Raw genomic sequence first — 19,014 nt, 5'->3', positions numbered from 1 at the left:
CAGGAGCAAACAGAGAGGCTGTATATATATGGTGCTGCACACAGGGTTTGGCCTCCTCTGTCACTGTTTTAAAGTGTGTGTCTGCCTCCGGTGGGATCTGCTGGCCTCAAGCATGGCACGTCCCGTCTACCTGGTCCTCCCTATCGTTCTGGTTCTTTGCCTGTCCTTGCTTCAACATGGCTACAGCAGCCCGTCTCGCACCAGGAAGGCCGTGCTGGCCCGACAGAGAGGTAACCATACTGTACCCACAACTTGCACATACCAGCGCACACACACACAAACACACACATTCTCCACTCACTAGACCCTTTGCTGTCAGTGCTTGTTTAGCATAGCTATCTCATTGTATACTTTTCTATTGAGATCGGGCGACAGATGAGGATGATGTGAAGTCCCAGCTGGAGAAACTGTGGCAGGAGGTGAACTCTTTGAAGGAGATTCAGGCTCTGCAAACAGGTATAGTACTGCTGAGCTGGCTTCTCTTCTCTTGGGATGCCTTTTAAAGATGAATCTGACCGTTGAATTTGATTTGATATTTATTTCGACAAAGTCTACTGAGAAGTGAAAAATGTATGCGTGACTTGTTTCAAAAATAGCAGAGCTGGATTTTGCTCTTTTAGGATGTCCTGATCTTGACTACACCAGTGGATCATATGATGGACTGTGGGTCACTATACTATACATTGCACTGCCATGAAAGTTGCTGGGGCTTTTCTCCATGTCATCAGTTGGTGCAGTCACCAGTTACCACTAGAGGGCAGGAGTTTCTGAGTTGTCCTAGTAATAGCAAAGGATGTAAGGATGTTTAGTACAAAATCTCCATGCTGAGAAGGCCATTGAGATTTCCAATGATTTGTGTCTCATGTTTATTCTTTGATGTTCTCGTTTTTATGTCGTTGAAATGCCCTATACTGTTGTTGCCCTCTGTTGTCAGTGTGTCTTCGTGGCATCAAAGCTCACAGGAAGTGTTATCTGACCATCGAGGAGCCCAAGCACTACCATGAGGCCAATGAAGACTGCATCGCCCAGGGTGGAACCCTTGCCACCCCGCGTGACCTCAATGAAAACAACGATCTGAGAGACTATGCAAAGAGGAGCGCCCCGGGATCCAAGGACTTCTGGATCGGTGTTGCAGACATTGTGAAGGAAGGCCAGTATGTGGATGTCAACAGCATGCCCATCAGCTACTTCAACTGGGACCGTTCCAAGAAGCAGCCCACAGGGACTCAGAGGGAGAGCTGTGTGGTTCTCTCCGTGGTAGCACAGGGGAAATGGTATGATGAGGTTTGCCGCAGTCAGAAAAAATATATCTGTGAATACATCATTCCGTAATTTCCAGCTCTAACATAAAAAGCCAGAGGATTGTTGATCATTTATGCTGGCTATTAAAATACATTGGAAATATTCGAACACTGGCTTGAAAATCTTTTGAATGCACCTTTCTAGTCCAGCTCCTTAATGCCTCATAATTCTGTATGTATCTAACAAGAACTATTAACAAGAACTATGGTTTCCTTTGAAATGAAAGATTCCTAATAGAAAATTGCTATACATATTATACATTAAGCATAGGGGTCTGATATGGTATTTTTTTATATCTACATATCGAGTATGATACCATTTGAGGTCACTCATACTTTTCATTAACCATAACATTTATAAATATTCCTTCTGCTCTTTAACAGTTCAAATTTCAGAATATAAACATCAGGTATTATGAAGATAATTCACTATCACAGATGACGGGGTTGTCAGGACGTTACCAGTTTCTCCAGGGATGTGACGCTGAAGGCTTCTCTCAGAAGTCTCGCGTAACTGAAGACCGGCCATTTTTCCCTTCCCATTGACGGTTGTGTTGTTTAGGGGGTAGAACGAAAGTAGCCGACTGCAACCACTTTGATTACAAGTTTGTTATTAGTTTAACTTCTGCCCCACATCCACAGGATTGATACTAAGACAAATAATGTATTTGTTCAACGTCGTAAAGTATTCCCGCTGACATCCGAGCTTGGGTAAATGTCTGTTTGACTGTCGCACAAATGGAAATGGTGCCCAGCGAAGAGAACCAGCTCGTACCCAAAGAGGTGAGGGATTACACCCAAACTGGGTACTGGCAACAACACAGGCCACATTCCAACTAGTACAGCGGTAGCTAAATGGATGTTTGCCTTAGCTCTAACTATTTGAAACTTGGGTGAAGAACAAGGATGTTTGCTTGTCAAAAGCAAATTAACCAACTGTACGGCCTGTCTTGTTTGATGACATATCAAGCTGAACTAGCTAGCGCGTAGTTACAGGCTCCTAGAAGTGCTAGCATGCTAAAGCTATTCAATAACATCGCTAGCTAACGTTTCTAGCTAGGCTAGCTAGGCTAACTGCTAGCCAAGTCGTTAACCAATGCAATGTTTCGTGAGCCAGTCTAGCTAGCTAACTGTAAGGTCCCTCGGTAAACAAAAGGCTTTACACTTAGCTATACTAGCTACATCATGCTGGCTGCATGTACAGTAACTAGTATGTAGAGTATGTGTGGCAAATCTATCATAGGGCTAGACTAGATAGCCTAACTACATTGAACAGCTAGGTTACTTCTAGTTTTTGAATGACTGGCATGTTGTGGTCTATCGTGCTAGCTAACTTAGTCACTGCAACTAATAAGTTAGCTCGTAGGTAGCTTTATTATATTATTCACTTAACCGTAACCCAACGGGGCTACAGACATCAGTACTGTACTTGGCTAACCAGACAGATAACGTTAAAATGTTTTATGTCGCATGATGACAAATGCCTCTATCTAAAAAGCTATCTTAGGTAAAATAACTAGCCAAAACCTTCCAAGCAAACAAACCACTTGTTAATGTTAATCAGCTGTGCCTTACGTACATATATTTAAGTATCAAACATTCCACACTACCATGGCTAACTAGATCACAATGGTTACTAATATTTCAACATTTTTTTAAAACTACAGCGTTAAATGGGACAAACTTTTGATGTCGAGCTGCCTTGACAAATACTAACGTTGTTTCAGAGGGTAGTTAGTTTATATTACAATGAACATTGTATGCTAGCACACGCCGCACACTCTTTGAAGAACTTACGAGATTTGTAGGCCTACCTGTGCTTATCGTGCAACAGTAAAAAAAAGTAATGTTTTTTTTTTATATCTGGGAAGGGTTGGGATTCAGTGGTTGAGCTCTCAGACACTAGCTTATTTAAAACATTTGTCCAAAATTGAATTGTCTCTTTGTTTTAATCTGCTTTAGACAGACTCTTTCTGTCTTGTTTGCCTAGTAGTGATGAAGGTCCTGGCCGCAGGGCTCTCGGAGGCCTTGATCATCTCCCTCCATCCCTCTAATCATGCAGCAGCTGAACCCATTATTTCAGTTTTCTGCAGGGCTTACTTCTCCACTGCCAAACTCAAATGACAATCTCCAATCCTCCACTTGGTGCTGCATGGCCTACTGTCACTCTGCATTTTGAGGAAGGGTTTAGTCCACTCATTAGTTAAATGTCCTTTTTTAAACATCAGGGATGTTTTTTTTGTTCCTGTTGATTATCAAATAAATCTAGGTTATACATAGTTCAATTGTTTACCATAAGCTAGCTATACAAACATGGTTGTAAAGGAAGTTAATCTAAAGACATACTCGATTTGGTGTCTGCAGCCCCTTCCACTGTTGCGTTTCCTCTAGTGTGGGCCAGTTCGTTTTTTGGGACAATAAATCTCATCCCAACGTACATGACTGACTGGAATTTTGTCCATTGGGATGAGTCAGCAGGCTGCTATGTGTTTTTTGGGGTCTTTAAGATGATGCCTAGTTTCAGCCACCTGCTATTGAGTATGCAGTGGAGGTAGTGAATAGTAGGCTTCTTTCAATAGTGGGCTTTCTTTGAGAGCAGATCATATCAAAATACATTGACAGCTACATACTACCTTTGTTGTCGTTTTAGCATAAATATGTACAGTAAGAGGAGGAAACCAGGTTTTTCAAAAAAGCTCTGTTACAAAATCATTGGTCCAGTTATTCCTTCCCTGGATAGGATAACTTATATTGCCAGTTTTGCCCTTTGCCTAACCGAGCAATAATGATGAAACGTGAGAATCAAACTAATTATTAATTAATTGGAGTTATAATGTGCTCCTAGCCATTTAGCCTTCTCTCATTGAGCTGGACGTTTAGTTATGGGTGCCACTCCTACAGCACCATGTCAGCACCTTGCGATATTATCTGTGATAAAAATACTCTCTAATCTGATAATGCACTCATGTTGGCATCTGCTGCCCTTCTATGTAGTAATTAGCCGGCCCTGTGTTGTCAACATCAAAAAAAGACTTTCAAATCTTAGTGGTTCCTATGTGAGATCACCATGAACAATATGAGGAAACTAGGTTTTGGTATGAGTATATTAGGTCCAGACACGTTAACTCCAATGACAGATCTGTTGTGCTTGGTCGCATGGGACATCAAGTTGCATCACTGTTTTCCTTCCCTGTAACAGCTGTTTGCACCGTTATAATCTTTCATGCGTTTCTTCCACCCCTCTCATTTGTCATCAGGTTATGTTTTGGAGTTGCAGGCAAAGTATTTTCGACGAGATGAAGAAAAGGTTATCTCAGGTAGCCCCTCCTGCTGGACAGGGTTTTTGCGTGTGTTGGGGTGGGTGGGGGGTGCTTGGTGCTGTGTGATGATGACCGCATGGAGCACTGTTGTTTCGACTGTTACTCTGTGTTACAACCAGGCAGCTCATTGCTGGGCGGTTGACATATGTTTTACTTAGGCCCAGGTCAGTAGTCAGCTGCTTGTCTTGCATGCCGTGCCTCCAACCTAACCATAGAAAATACTGCTCGTCTTAACGTGGAGATGAACATATCGTTGGATTAGGAACAGGAAACACAAACATTATGCAGCAAACGGCATCTAAGCAGTCCAAAGGAAAATGCAGCGTAACCACAGTGAGACGGGTGAAGGGGATTACACCTCGTTTGGGGGTTGCTGGCCAATCCGCTTTGTAACAGTTGTTTTGGACACAATCCACCATAGGAACACTTCTATTCAACCCTTCTGCCTTGAATATGTTTGTCTTGCATCATTTCTTGAATGCCTTGCCTCACGGACAGAGCTCATAAACCTGGCCTATTTTTTCTATCGTCATCATAAAAAGACAAAGGTTCTTTACTGTCATTTTCTCATATGAATAACACATGGAATTGCTTGTGTTTTGGCAATAGTTATATTAGATGAAGGTCTGATGTATGCATGAGGAGTGTGTAAATGACATGTTGTTGTTGAATGTTGTTGTTTTTGCATCTTGTGATTTGTTGGCTCCACCATGATAGAGTTGTGATATGCTTACCAATTTGGCCGTCTGGAATGGACGGTGCCACGGCTTACATTGCAAAGCTGTGTTTTTCCAGGAACCCAATGCAACAAGATTCTCAGTAGGCCATATCAAAACTGCATTGCACAACAGAGGTGCTCCAGTTTCCCCTTTCTGGTGTGTGCGTGTGTGCTTGTTGTGTCGTGTGGGTTTGAGGATGAGGACATCTCTGTGTGTGTGTGTGTGTCCCAGTGTTCTCTCTCAGCTTCCGAAGTTTCCCACGAGGGCACCCCAGTAGACTGCTGACAACATGGTGTGACGTTGCAGGTCTTATTGAAGATGTGTACATATCAAAAATATATATTGGCAAAGCTGATTGAACTAAAGTAGGGCTGGTTGATTTCAATCAGTACTTTTTTCTCCTCAAAAACAACGTACAAAAGACAGTGGAATTATTAAAGTTTGTTTTTAGCAACAACAAAAGCAAACAAAGTGCAAACCTAACTTTTCGCAAACTTGGCCTGACAAACTTGGCCTGATATATAAAAAGGTGCCTTTGATAACATTTGTTGCCCGGTTCAACACGAAAGTGTATTCCTCGTGCCGAACGTGTTTTGCTCGGTGTGCTCTGCAGATCGAAAATGCAGCCGAGGAGCCTAGAGTGCTATGTATCGTCCAAGACACCACCAACTCCAAGACCGTCAACGAGAGGCTGACCCTCAACCTGCCGGCCTCCACCACCGTCTCCAAGCTGTTTGAGGATGTGGCTCGCAAGGCGGGATACCTGAGTGGCACGTTCGACCTGGCATGGGCCAACACAGCAGCCATGGTAAGTGATGGGCCCCTGTCACAGGAGCACCTTCACTAAAACAACGTCAGGGATATCGATCATTCTCGGGAAGATGACCCGAACGTGCATGGTATCCTTCTGTTCTATTCCGAGTTTAACGGACGGCTTATGTAGCAGTGCTGTCGGTCAGACTTCACCAAAATAAGACGGCATCCTCAGTTCCTTGAGGTGTACTCCTAAGAGTGGAGGAGAGAGAGTATACATGTCCTTTTCTTACCTGGCTTTGGGATAATCCTGCCACTGACCCAGGCCAGAGCTCAGGGGCCAAGGCAGTCGTTATCTCTCAGAGTAGGTCAGTGGATAAAGCCCCGTTTCCACCGCCACCTCGCGCCGCGTCGCACACACACAAAACACACATGCCAGTACGGACAGTAGGCGGAGGAAATGATGAGAAGACCTGGTGCACGTCCTGTTCCACGTTCTCCTGCTCCAGGGGGGAAATCCCAAATCAAGGTTCAACGCTTGCTTGTACGGAAGGTCAATAAAAGGCTCGTATCAAAGCGATGGGGCCCTTTTCCGTCTCGCACTTATGCATGTTGGCGCACTCGTCCCAGACGGTGGTCTTTGCTCCGTCAAGCTCAGACCTGCCCACCCGCATTGTGCTCTGAACAAAGCCTGTCTGCTGTCTGGTGTCCACGTGTAACTCGACCCCGTCCCCTCCTCCGCAGGCACCGCTGGACCACACCAGCGAGATGTCCCTCACTGCCTCCGGGTTCGAGGCTGGGAAGAGGAACTTCCTCCAGCTCACGGACAAGGACGGAGAGCAGCCTCAGATAGCCTCGGTGAGAGGGCGGGGGGGTCTAGAGAGGACCTGGGCCTTCTATACCGGCGAGAGTAAATGGGGGGGACTTCTGTCGGGCCTGGAATGCACTTCAAGTGAATACATGATCGCTTTGGAAGACCCCAGTTCTCATATGTTCATGTGCGTTTGTGTGTGTGTGTAGGATGAATCAGCGACAGCAGACAGCAGTGGGCTGGATGACAGTTCCCAGGAGCGCTTCATCGGCCCCCTGCCCAGGGATGGCACGGTGGGCTGCAGCAGCGACTACAGCAGCCCCTCTTACTCCTACTCCTCAATCCTCAACAAGTCTGAAACAGGTAGACCCCCCCCCCCCCCCCCCCCCCCCAAGTATGCACACATGCACACGCTAATATACCAAATTGCAAATAATAAGGATTCAGCATTTGCTCGTAAATGAGGGGTAGAACAACATTAAAATCGTACATAAAACATGTTTAATTGAACTCTGTACAACATGTATATAACTCCAATAGGATTTTCAGGACACAACCTCACTTCCTGGGCTGCAGCTGCTCCCCCTCTTCTCATTTCTGGTCTTTCTCTGCTTCAGGATACGTGGGGTTAGTGAACCAGGCCATGACCTGCTACCTGAATAGCCTCCTGCAAACGCTGTTTATGACGCCCGAGTTCAGAAATGCGCTGTACAAGTGAGTGATTGTCCCCTTATCAAGATCGTATCGGCCGTGCCTGTGTTTTACAGACGTGGCATGATAGCAGCTCGGCCCCCGCCATGGTGTCAAACGTCACTCTGTCACTTGCGTGTTCCAGTTGGGAGTTTGAGGAGTCTGAGGAGGAGCCCGTCAACAGCATCCCCTACCAGCTCCAGAGGCTGTTTGTGCTTCTGCAGACCAGCAAGAAGAGGGCCATCGAGACCACGGACGTGACCCGGAGCTTTGGCTGGGACAGCAGCGAGGGTGGGGCTCTCCGCTACGGCACGACAGAACTTTGGGGTTCTGTAGAACCCAACTGTTTGAGTTGTGTGAGGGGGGGGGGGGGGGGGGGGGGGGGGGGGGGGGGTCCTGTACGTCGAGTTTCCTGCAGTTGAACCTGATTTGTGTGTGTGTGTGTGCGCGCATGTCGTTCTCTCATTGTGTATCTTGGTGTCTTGTGTTTGTTCAGCCTGGCAGCAGCATGACGTTCAGGAGCTGTGCAGGGTCATGTTCGACGCCCTGGAGCAGAAGTGGAAACAGACAGAGCAGGTGAGAGAGAAAAGAAAGCGAGAGAGGACCCTGCCCCCTCGCCCGGCAACACTAAGCCTCAGCCAATGGGAGCCCTCCCTCCAGAGCCAGAACAAAGGGCCTTCTGTGAGGAAGGGGGAGAGGGCCAGTGAGCCCTGAGGGTTAGCTAGTTAACTATTTTGGATATCAGGAGCTTGCTGTAAACAGTAGACACTAGATTTAGTGTAGAGGGCAAGGAACAGGCCTGAACACGTGAACTTCACTGCATTAGCTGGACGCCTGAAATAATCAATGGCCTATATTGACTTCCTCTCGTGATTCACACAAACAAGTTCTATTCGTTTCGTACTGTGACTACTCAAGCAAGGTTTGAAATGAAAGTGAAACGCGTTTCGTCATTGACGGGTCGCAGGCGGTATTCTTCCTGGCTGACTGGATGTACTGGTAGTGACTATAGGTCCGCCTCCTCCCTCCTCCTCTGCCAGGCCGACCTGATCAACCAGCTGTACCAGGGCAAGCTGAAGGACTACGTGCGCTGTCTGGAGTGTGGCTACGAGAGCTGGAGGATCGACACCTACCTGGACATCCCTCTGGTCATCAGGCCGTTCGGAGCCAGCCAGGCTTTCTGCAGCGTGGTGCGTCGCTCTGGGCCTCTCTGCCTGCGTTCTCATCTACGTAGCAACCATTCCTCTTGTGATTGTACCAAACTGACTTGTATTATAGCCACAGTATGTTTAGTCTGCTTCCAAGGGCCATTGGCGTAGTCTGACCCGGGGCCTCCCTGTGTGTGTGTGTGTGTGTGTGCAACAGGAGGAGGCACTGCAGGCTTTCATCCAGCCAGAGACCCTGGATGGGGCCAACCAGTACTTCTGTGAGCGCTGCAAGAAAAAATGCGACGCCCGCAAGGTAGGGGAAAACCCACGCATAGAATGAAAACGGCTTTGATGGATTTGCTGACCCACCGACCACAGGGTCCTCCGTGATCGCCCCAGTCCTGACCGGTGCCCCTCCCCCCCTCCACACAGGGCCTGAGGTTCCTTCACCTCCCCTACCTGCTGACCTTGCAGCTGAAGCGGTTTGACTTTGACTACACCACTATGCACCGGATCAAACTGAACGACCGCATGACCTTCCCCGAGGAGTTGGACATGAGTCCCTTCATCGACGTGGAGGACGAGGTGAGACGGACCCCCCGGGGCGGCTGCTTCGGGTTTCACGCCGACGCAAACGGGATTGCGTTTCATCTACGAGTCACTTCGATGAGGCCATCATTTATTCATGACGGGAACGGATACCTGGCCTGTCTCTACATTCTCGCTCTCGCTCTCTCTCGCCTCTTGCTCTCTCTCGCTCTCTTCTCTCTCTCTCGCTCTCTTCTCTCTATCTTGCTCTCTCTATCTCCTCTCTCTCTCGCTCTCTCTCGCTCTCGCTCGCTATCTCTCTTTAGCTCTCCCTCTCTCACATTATTTCTCTCTATTCTCCTTCACTCATTTGGCCTCTCTTGTTTTCTTTCCTCGCCCTGGCTCTGCCTGCTTCTAGAAGTCTCCCCAGACGGAGAGTTGCACAGACAGCGGGGCTGAGAACGAGGGCAGTTGCCACAGTGACCAGATGAGCAATGACTTCTCCACTGACGACGGCGTGGACGAGGGCATCTGTCTGGACAGCACCAGCACGGAGAGAGTCCTCAAGCCAAAGGTAACCAGCTGGCACACCACACACACTACACACACACTAAACACACCACACGCACTATACACACAGAGTCCTCCTCAATTGTGTTGCCTGAAATACGACATTGATGGTATAACAACGACATACCAGGAGCAAGTCCAGCAGAGGTCCGGTTCGAGTTAACAAATAGCATTTAGCTATCAGCACTGCCATGGAGGGTGTTAGTAAGGGTGTGTCCGGTCCTGTCTTGCAGAGTTCCTTGACCTTTGAGCTGTTCTCTGTCATGGTCCACTCTGGGAGCGCCGCGGGCGGCCACTACTACGCCTGCATCAAGTCCTTTAGCGACAGCCAGTGGTACAGCTTCAATGACCAGCACGTCAGCAAGGTGCGTCTTCCGCCCTCACACGGCGTCTGCGCCTCACATATGACTTTCCGTGGAATATACACCACATCCACGGACCTATGCTTTTATAACCATTTGAGTCGGTTTGGTCAGAAACCCCACGGTGTGTTGACGAGTTGAAGTGTGTGTGTGTGTGTTGTTCCAGATCACCCAGGATGATATCAGGAAGACATACGGAGGCTCCTCAGGGAGCAGGGGGTATTACTCCAGTGCCTTTGCCAGGTCAGTGGTAGTTCGCTCTCTCTCTCTCTCTCTCTCTCTCTCTCTCTCTCTCTCTCGCTCTCTCGCTCTCTCTCCCTGTCTCTCTTGCTCTCTGTCTCGCTCTATCGCCCCAGCCACTTACTGCATTGATCTGGTCCTGTGAATAAGCCCCGGAGAGCCCGTCACCCGGGGCCCTGTTTACACGAGGCCTCCCCCCTCCACTAATGCACACACCAGCCAGCCTCCTCCATCCCCGGGCCCCATGCTCATTGGTCTCTCAGAGGCGTGGCGTTACCTCCCACCTCACCATCGTGTTAAGCACCAGGGGACAGCTGCGGGCGGGGGGCAGGGGGGGTACAGTGTCTCCCTCTGGCTTGTTTACCGAGAGGACGGCCTAGTGACGTGGGTCCCAGTAGGCAAACAACGGGCCTGTTGTCGAGGGGCCGGACAAAGGGCCGTTGATGGCTCGCCTTGAGCGTCAGCTGCTCCTTTCATGTGTCGGAGGGCGAGAGAGGACCTCCCGACGAGGCTTGCGCCCCTCTCTCCTCCGCTCACTAACGGTGCTGCTCGTCCGTCTGTCTCCCCCCTCTCCTCCAGCTCTACGAATGCCTACATGCTGATCTACAGGTTGAAAGACCCCACGAGGAACGCAAGTAAGGGCAAAACGATAAGCTACCCCCCCAAAAAAACGAAAAACATTTGTCACTGTGTATGTAACACGGTTCACGGGTCTGCTGGCCCACCCCTCCACCTGTTTGGTGATTGGTTGCTGCGTTTGCAGAGTACCTGGGCGCCGACGACTTCCCGGCGCACATCAAGCGTCTGGTCCAGAAGGAGAAGGAGTCTGAGGAGCAGGAGAAGAGGCAGCGGGAGATCGAGAGGAACACCTGCAAGGTAGCTAACCCTAACCCTCTGCCACGTCGCCACACACTGGCTCCCCCACCCCCCCAGCCTGCCGCTCGGTCGTCCGGGTTTACTGACACCTGTCGTCCCCTCAGATCAAGCTGTTCTGCATGCATCCTGTGAAGATGATGATGATGATGGAGAACAAGCTGGAGGTGCACAAGGATAAAACCCTGCTGGAGGCCACGGAGATGGCCTATAAGGTACATCCGATTGAAGAGGGATGACTGAGAGGCTACTCTGGCCTAGCTATTAGTGTATAGACATATTGTGTATAGATGTACATACAGTGCCCTCCAAAAGTATTGGAACAGTGAGGCGAATTCCTTTATTTTTGCTGTAGACTGAAAACATTTGGGCTTGACATCAAATAATGAACGTGAGACCAGAGATCAACGTTTCAGCTTTTATTTCCAGGTATTTACATCAGGATCTGATGCACAACTAAGAAAATATCACATTTTGTTTGAATCCACCCATTTGTCATGTGAGCAAAAGTATTGGAACAGATATACTTAAAACATATTTAAGTGAATAAGACTTAATATTTAGTTGCAAATCCTTTGCTTTCAATAACTGCAGCAAGTCTGTGACCCATTGACGTCACCAAACTTTTGCATTCTTCCTTTTTGATGCTTTCCCAGGCTTTCACTGCAGCCTCTTTCAGTTGTTGTTTGTTTTGTGGGGTTCCTCCCTTCAGTCTCCTCTTAAGCAGGTAAAATGCATGCTCTATAGGGTTTAAGTCTGGAGATTGACTTGGCCAGTCTAATACCTTCCATTTCTTGCCCCTGATGAACTCCTTTGTTGTTTTGGCAGTGTGTTTTGGGTCGTTATCTTGCTGCATGATGAAGGCTCTGCCAATCAGTTTGGTTGCATCTTTCCTTAAATTGGCAGACAAAATGTTTCTGTAGACTTCCGAGTTCATTTTGCTGCTGCCATCATGTGTTACATCCTCAATGAAGATTAATGAGCCCGTCCCAGAAGAAGCCATGCAAGCCCAAGCCATGACATTACCTCCACCGTGTTTCACAGATGAGCTTGTGTGTTTGGGATCATGAGCAGTTCCTTTCTTTCTCCAAACTTTAGCCTTTCCATCACTTTGGTAAAAGTTAATCTTTGTCTCATCAGTCCATAAAACTTTGTCCCAGAATTTTTGAGGTTCATCTCTGTACTTTTTGGCAAATTCCAGCCTGGCCTTCCTATTCTTCTTGCTAATGAGTGGTTTGCATCTTCTGGTGTAGCCCTTGTACTTTTGTTCATGAAGTCTTCTGCGAACAGTAGATAGTGATACCTTCACTCCTGCCATCTGGAGGTTGTTGCTGATCTCACTAACAGTTGTTTTAGGGTCTTTCTTTACAGCTCTCACAATGTTTCTGTCATCAACTGCTGATGTTTTCCTTGGTCTACCTGTTCGACGTCTGTTACTTAGTACACCAGTAGTTTTCTTCTTCTTCAGGACATTCCAAATGGTTGTACTGGCTATGGCCAATGTTTCTGCAATGGCTCTGATTGATTTTCCATCTTCTCTAAGACTCACAATTGCTTGTTTTTCACCCAAAGACAGCGCTCCGGTTTTCATGTTGTTTTCACCTCTGAATACAGTCTGCATAGACAAAACCTATCTTACCCAATCTGAACCTGAGTGTAGACATTCAGTGGTATTTATTGATTGAATAATGTATGTAATAGGACACACCTGGGCAACAAAACACACCTGTCAGTCATATGTTCCAATACTTTTGCTCACGTGACAAATGGGTGGGTTCGAACAAAAAGGTGATATTTTCTAATTTGTGCATCAGATCCTGATGTAAATACCTGGAAATAAAAGCTGAAACGTTGATCTCTGGTTTCACATTCATCGTTTGATGTCAAGCCCAAATGTTTTCAGTCTACAGCAAAAATAAAGGAATTGGCCTCACTGTTCCAATACTTTTGGAGGGCACTGTATATGTATAGTCGTATTTTGAACACAGTGTTAACCTATGGACTGTCCCAGTCCAACAGGACAGAGCGGGCTTTCCCAGGGTCTAGCCTACAGGAAAGTGCTCAGACACGGGGCGTTTTTCTATAGCTAAGCTTTGTAAACATTCATTCCAATGAATTCACTGTTACAGTTCATGTACACATTTTGGCTGATTTGTGTCTGGGGGATTGTCTATCTCTGTCCCTTACGGTCGTGTGTGTGTGTCCCTAGCTGATGGAGCTGGAGGGCGTGGTCCCTCTGGACTGCTGCCGTCTGGTCAAGTACGACGAGTTCCACGAGTACCTGGAGCGCTCGTACGAGGGCGAGGAGGACACGCCCATGGGCCTGCTGCTGGGCGGGGTCAAGTCCTCCTACATGTTCGACCTGCTCCTGGAGACACGCAGGCCGGACCAGCTGTTCCAGCCCTACAAGCCTGGAGGTCAGTGTCCGCCCGCAGCATCCCTAGGAAGCCACATCGGGGGACTTCCAAAGGGGGAGGGGCCTGTTGTTGAGAGGGGTTCGACCCTTCGCGGAGTTTGGTGCCGCACGTACGAATGGGGAGGTCCGCTGAAGGGGGGTCTCTCGTGTGCGCTTGTGTCTCTGCAGAGGTCATGGTGAAGGTCCATGTGGTGAATCTGAAGGGCGAGGCCATCGCCTCTCCCGTCTGCGTCAGAGCGTACCTGAACCAGAGCATCGCCGAGTTCAAGCAGCTCATTGCACAGGTGGGACACTCACAAGACGCTCCTTCCAAGTGACACGTCGCTCATGTTTTTCCAAACATTGGAGAGTACCAAGCCTGACTGTATCTAAATGTGTGTGTGTGTTTGAAGGTGACAGAGCTGTCGGCAGACACTATGCGTGTGGTTCTGGAGCGCTGCTATAACGACCTCCGGCTCCTCTACGTGCCCAACAAGACCCTGAAAGCGGAGGGTTTCTTCAGGAGTAACAAGGTCGCTCTCCTGTCAGAGTCACTGCACTTGTCCCATGCAGACCGGGGTGACTGGTGTCTGTCCCCCGTTATTCTGGGTGCCATGTTGCGTTGCAGTTGAATGAGTCACAAAATGTTGATGAGTTGAATGTTCCTCCTCAGGTTTTTGTCGAAAGCTCCCAATCAGCCGACCACCAGGTCACGTTCACTGACTCCCACCTGTGGAAACTTCTGGACCGCCACGGAAACACAATCCGACTGTTGGTCTCGCTGCCAGAGCAGTCGCCCGGGAGCCTGGCCAACAGAACTATTTGCCAAAAAGCGGCCGGCGACCCCGAGGAGTCCTCCGAGGGGTCGAAGGGCAACAGGAAGTCTGTAGAGGCCATCCTGGAGGAGAGCACGGAGAAGCTGAAGAACCTCTCCCTCCAGCAGCAGCAGGACTCCAGCAGCGACAGCCCGAAGAGCTCCGACGCCAGCGACTTCGAGCCCATCGAGTCTCCCTCCCAGGAGCCGGCCTCGGCCTCTTCCGCCGACAACCGCGAGCTGGAGAACCGGATCGGCGCGGCGGGCGGCGAGGGCGCGGCGAGCGGCGTCGGGGCGCTGCCGTTCCCCCCGGAGGAGCGCTCGGACTCGGAGGTGAACAACGACCGCAGCACCAGCTCCGTGGACAGCGACATCCTGAGCTCCAGCCACAGCAGCGACACGCTGTGCAACGCCGACAGCGGGCCCATCCAGCTGGCCAACGGCCTGGACTCCCACAGCATCACCAGCAGCCGGCGCTCCAAGGCCCACGAGGGCAAGAAGGAGACGTGGGACACGGCCGAGGAGGACTCCGGCACGGACAGCGAGTACGACGAGCACGGGAAGAGCAAGGCCGAGGCCCAGTACCTGTACTTCAAAGCCGAACCCTACACCCAGGAGGAAGGCTCAGGGGAAGCCCAGAAATGTACGTACCTCCCCTCCCCCCCACCCCCCTCTTCTCTTCCCCCCTATATCGCCGACGCGATCCAGTCAGATATTCTACAGAGGTGTTCCATGTCGTGGTGTCGGTCCTCATGCGTTTTGTCTGGCCTTCAGGTTTGCTGGTCCATGTGGACAAGAGGATCACTCTGTCAGCGTTCAAGCAGAACCTGGAGCCCTTCGTGGGCATCGCCTCCACCCAGTTCAAGGTGTTCCGGGTCTACGCCAACAACCAGGAGTTTGAGAGCGTTCGCCTCAACGAGACCCTCTCCTCCTTCTCCGACGACAACAAGGTCGGTTGACTGCCACACCGCCTGTACAAGTGTCGACACAAGGGAAATGGAACTTAAACCGGGGACAAAGGTATTCATCGTGTTGTTTATGCCTGACTGCTCTCCTCTGCCCAGATAACCATCCGTCTAGGCAGGGCGCTGAAGAAGGGCGAGTACAGGGTGAAGGTGTACCAGCTGCTAGTGAATGACCAAGAGGTGAGGATTAGCTTAGCACAATACGGATCCTCACGCTCATTTGGACTAAACCAAACTGTCACAGACTGCATGAGACTGTCATGATATGGTGTGATTGATTTGAGTCCCGTTCCCTGCCCTCCTGCAGCCATGTAAGTTCCTCGTGGACACAGTGTTTGCGAAGGGCATGACTGTACGACAGTCCAAAGAGGAGCTGCTACCACAGCTGAAAGACCAGTGCAAGCTAGACCTCAGCATCGACAGGTTAGTCAACACCCCCACACACACACACACACACACACACACAGACACACACACACAGACACACTCGCACACTGATCTGTCCCATGAGTCAAAAGATGTGCAGATGTGCCTAAACAATAGGCCGTCTTTAATCCTTGCATCGTGTGTGTGTGCGCGCGCGCGCATGCAGGTTCCGTCTCAGGAAGAAGACGTGGAAGAACCCAGGGACCGTGTTTCTGGACTACCACGTCTACGAGGAGGACATCAACATCTCCTCCAACTGGGAGGTCTTCCTGGAGGTTCTCAACGGTAACGCTGCCCGCCCACCTGCTAGCTAGGAAAGCCATCCCTGTTCGCCGTGGCATCGGCTCTGCCAAGCTGCGTCGACACCCTTTTTTCCGCGTGGCAGGGCTCTTTTACCTCTCCGGCAGCAGGGATGGCTCTGTGCTTGCGTGGCGTGTTTGAGAGGGATGTTCTCCTTAGCTCCTCGTGTCTCCGCAGAGCCGGAGAAGATGAAGTCCATGTCCCAGCTGGCTGTTCTAACCCGGCGCTGGAGACCGGCCCAGATGAAGCTCGAGCCGTTTCAGGAAGTGGTCCTGGAGAGCAGCAGTGTGGAGGAACTGAAGGAGAAGGTGTGTGTGTGTGTGTGTTAGGCTGGGCGTGGGGTTTTGTGCCTCTGTACGACTTTGTAAGTCGATCGAAGTGTGCGGCCTTGTCTCTTAAATTACATTTGCACACACACACACACACACAAACACAAAGTGCGCCTCACTCCAGTTAACCTGGCTTTGAGATCATCTTCCCCCCCTAAGTGCTGCTCCCAGCAACTCGACTGGCTTTGATGCACCACTGGGAACTCTGAGAGCTACGGTGTCTTTTTTCACCACGCACACTATTTACCGTCAACCTCTCCTATTCACCACGAGGCTCAAATCCTTCACATTTAGTGAGGCAAATACCTGAACACACACAAATGACTGTTAATGGACCGCCGTTGTCATGCGCTGTCTTTTTTGTCCGCAGCTCAGTGAAATAAGCGGTATTCTATTAGAACACCTGGAGTTTGCCAAGGTAAGCTGAGCTTTCAGGCAGCTGTCTTTACCCCGCATCGACCAACTCCTGCCTACGTCCTCATTCTCTTCCCCCGTTGACCGAGCGCCTCTCCCCCTCCGTGTGCCGGCAGGGCCGAGGGACTTTTCCCTGTGACATCTCCGTGATGGAGATCCACCAGGACCTGGACTGGAACCCCAAGGTGTCCACCCTGAACGTGTGGCCCCTCTACATCTGTGACGACGGGGCGGTGGTGTTCTACAGGTAAGACCCCCCCCCCCCCCCCCCGTTCGCTCGACGCCGAGCGCCAGCGCGTAGCGCCGGGGGCCTCCAGCAGAGGGTAACCGCCGGCCGTTATGCTTCACAGGGACAGCACTGAGGAGCCCATGGATCTGTCCGAGGACGAGAGGAGCGAGCTGCTGAAGAGAGAGAGCAGCCGTCTGCTGAAGACGGGCCACCGGGTCAGCTACTCTCCCCGCAAAGAGAAGGCCCTCAAGATCTACCTGGACGGGGGTCCCGCCAAGGACACGGGCCTGGACTGAGGCCTGGTCGGAGCCGGCTCGCCCGCCTGCCTGCCTGCCTGCTGCAGAGTAGCGTAGCCTGGCCTGTCTGGGCCAAAGGACCCCCCGTGGGATGTGGGGGCCCCGCCCCCCCACGCTGACTTGACGTCACCAGCCAGCGCCGTGCGGCTTCCACACCCCTCGCCCTCCACCCTGAGCTCCGGGGGGGGGGGGTAGAGACTGGCTCAGAAATCATATTGTGCACTATAGTTTATGTACTGTCAAGTTTAAAGGGAAGTGCAAAGGCTAATCAATAATAAAAATGTTAAAAAAGAAAGGAAAAAAAAAAGAAGAATCAAATATAATACAGATAAATCGATTTGAAGGTAATGTTCTGCAGACAAGTGCACGAGCAAAGCATAGCAGGGAATGCAGGGAGAAAGGGGTATTTCACTGTAGGTTCTCCTGTCTTTACACTGTGTGTCTTTCATTCTGTCACTTTTCTCATTCGGTCTCGAATCCACTCTTTCGGACTATTGGGACCTACCTTTTACCATACTTTGGGCATGTACCTCTGTCACATTATCACCATACATGCGCCATCTCATCCTTTCAAACTCAGCCCTTTAGCGCATAGACGAACGTGTCTGTAACCGTCCTCCCTCGTGTCGCCCTTCTGGTGATTCAGGCGGCAGTGGCACTGTCGTCCTCGGTAAATCACAAATCCACTCACGGACCGTCATGTCTTGATTGAAGAAGAAAAGTGTTGCATTGATTTGATGAGTCAGTCAGTGGGTGTCACTGCTCTTTTCCCCAGAATGCCGCGGTGCGTGTGCTCGTGGTAGCTCCTACTGCTGCTCTGTCCCTTTGCTTTATAGGAGCTCCGCTTCGCCGCTCCAGATTCACTGGTACATTAGCTGTTAGTCCTCCTGCCACTAGGAACTAGGAAGCAACCACCTCGTAACCTGCGTTAAGAAAGAGCTTGGTTTTGTTCATTGTAAATTATTATTTTGGTTTGGCCCACGGACTTATTTCTTTCTTGAGTCTCTTGAGCAAACTCTGGCACACGTTTTAATTTTGTCGTTGTCTGTATTTAACCTTATTTTAGAACTTGTTTCTTTCTGGGTGGCTGATTTTGTTTTCCTGCGCCATCCATGTGGATGAGCGTGAGTTGTGTCCGGAGGCTGTACACATGCTATATGGGTTGAGGGGCAGGAGGAGGGGGAGGAGGAAGGGATGCCCTCTGCGGTGTTTGGGAGAGAGTGCTGGTTGTAGCGCTACCTGCTGCTACTCCTCCAGGGAGACTAGAGGCTGGTAGGGTGGTCCAGACCTTCCCGGAGCGGGCTGAGCTTCCTGGCTGCACGGTCGAGGCCAGGCCCCAACACTGCTCCTGGGAGCCTCGGAGACCGCCACAAGCTCTTCACAGTAGAAATGCCAATTCATGAATAAAAAAAATCATTTCTTTTTGTTTCATCGTTTGAGGTTTAAATCATGTGTGTGTGTGTGAACATAAAGGATTTTAGAAAATAATTAAAACGCTTTTTCTTTTTCACAACAGCGTTATTCTGTCATT

At 49.9% G+C, this 19,014-nt stretch overlaps 2 protein-coding genes across 3 annotated transcripts; both read left to right on the top strand.

The window, feature by feature from the left end:
- The first annotated feature begins 55 nt into the window (after positions 1–55).
- Positions 56–1,410, top strand: clec3a (C-type lectin domain family 3, member A). Its single transcript, XM_047042086.1, has 3 exons — positions 56–230; positions 364–456; positions 935–1,410. Exons 1-3 carry the CDS (start codon positions 113–115, stop codon positions 1,330–1,332), a joined length of 609 nt encoding a protein of 202 aa, XP_046898042.1. The 5' UTR covers positions 56–112; the 3' UTR covers positions 1,333–1,410.
- Positions 1,411–1,821: 411 nt separating this feature from the next.
- usp47 (ubiquitin specific peptidase 47) lies at positions 1,822–18,996 on the top strand. 2 transcript variants are annotated; one of them, XM_047041724.1, is made up of 29 exons: positions 1,822–2,084; positions 4,559–4,618; positions 5,954–6,148; positions 6,838–6,951; positions 7,114–7,267; positions 7,522–7,618; positions 7,740–7,885; positions 8,091–8,170; positions 8,635–8,784; positions 8,960–9,055; positions 9,175–9,327; positions 9,689–9,844; positions 10,074–10,205; positions 10,369–10,445; positions 11,022–11,077; positions 11,206–11,318; positions 11,423–11,530; positions 13,525–13,732; positions 13,900–14,015; positions 14,124–14,243; positions 14,384–15,167; positions 15,299–15,474; positions 15,589–15,669; positions 15,797–15,912; positions 16,082–16,200; positions 16,393–16,523; positions 16,915–16,962; positions 17,075–17,205; positions 17,309–18,996. In XM_047041724.1, exons 1-29 carry the CDS (start codon positions 2,040–2,042, stop codon positions 17,481–17,483), a joined length of 4,137 nt encoding a protein of 1,378 aa, XP_046897680.1. In that variant the 5' UTR covers positions 1,822–2,039; the 3' UTR covers positions 17,484–18,996. The 2 variants fall into 2 exon arrangements, with proteins under 2 accessions (XP_046897680.1, XP_046897681.1); XM_047041725.1 differs by lacking the exon at positions 4,559–4,618.
- Positions 18,997–19,014: the final 18 nt, after the last annotated feature.

Source organism: Hypomesus transpacificus, chromosome 19, assembly GCF_021917145.1.
Source record: "Hypomesus transpacificus isolate Combined female chromosome 19, fHypTra1, whole genome shotgun sequence".
NCBI lineage: Eukaryota > Metazoa > Chordata > Actinopteri > Osmeriformes > Osmeridae > Hypomesus > Hypomesus transpacificus.
The sequence above is the reverse complement of the archived record's forward strand: the minus strand, read 5'-3'. Positions and strand labels throughout refer to the sequence as shown.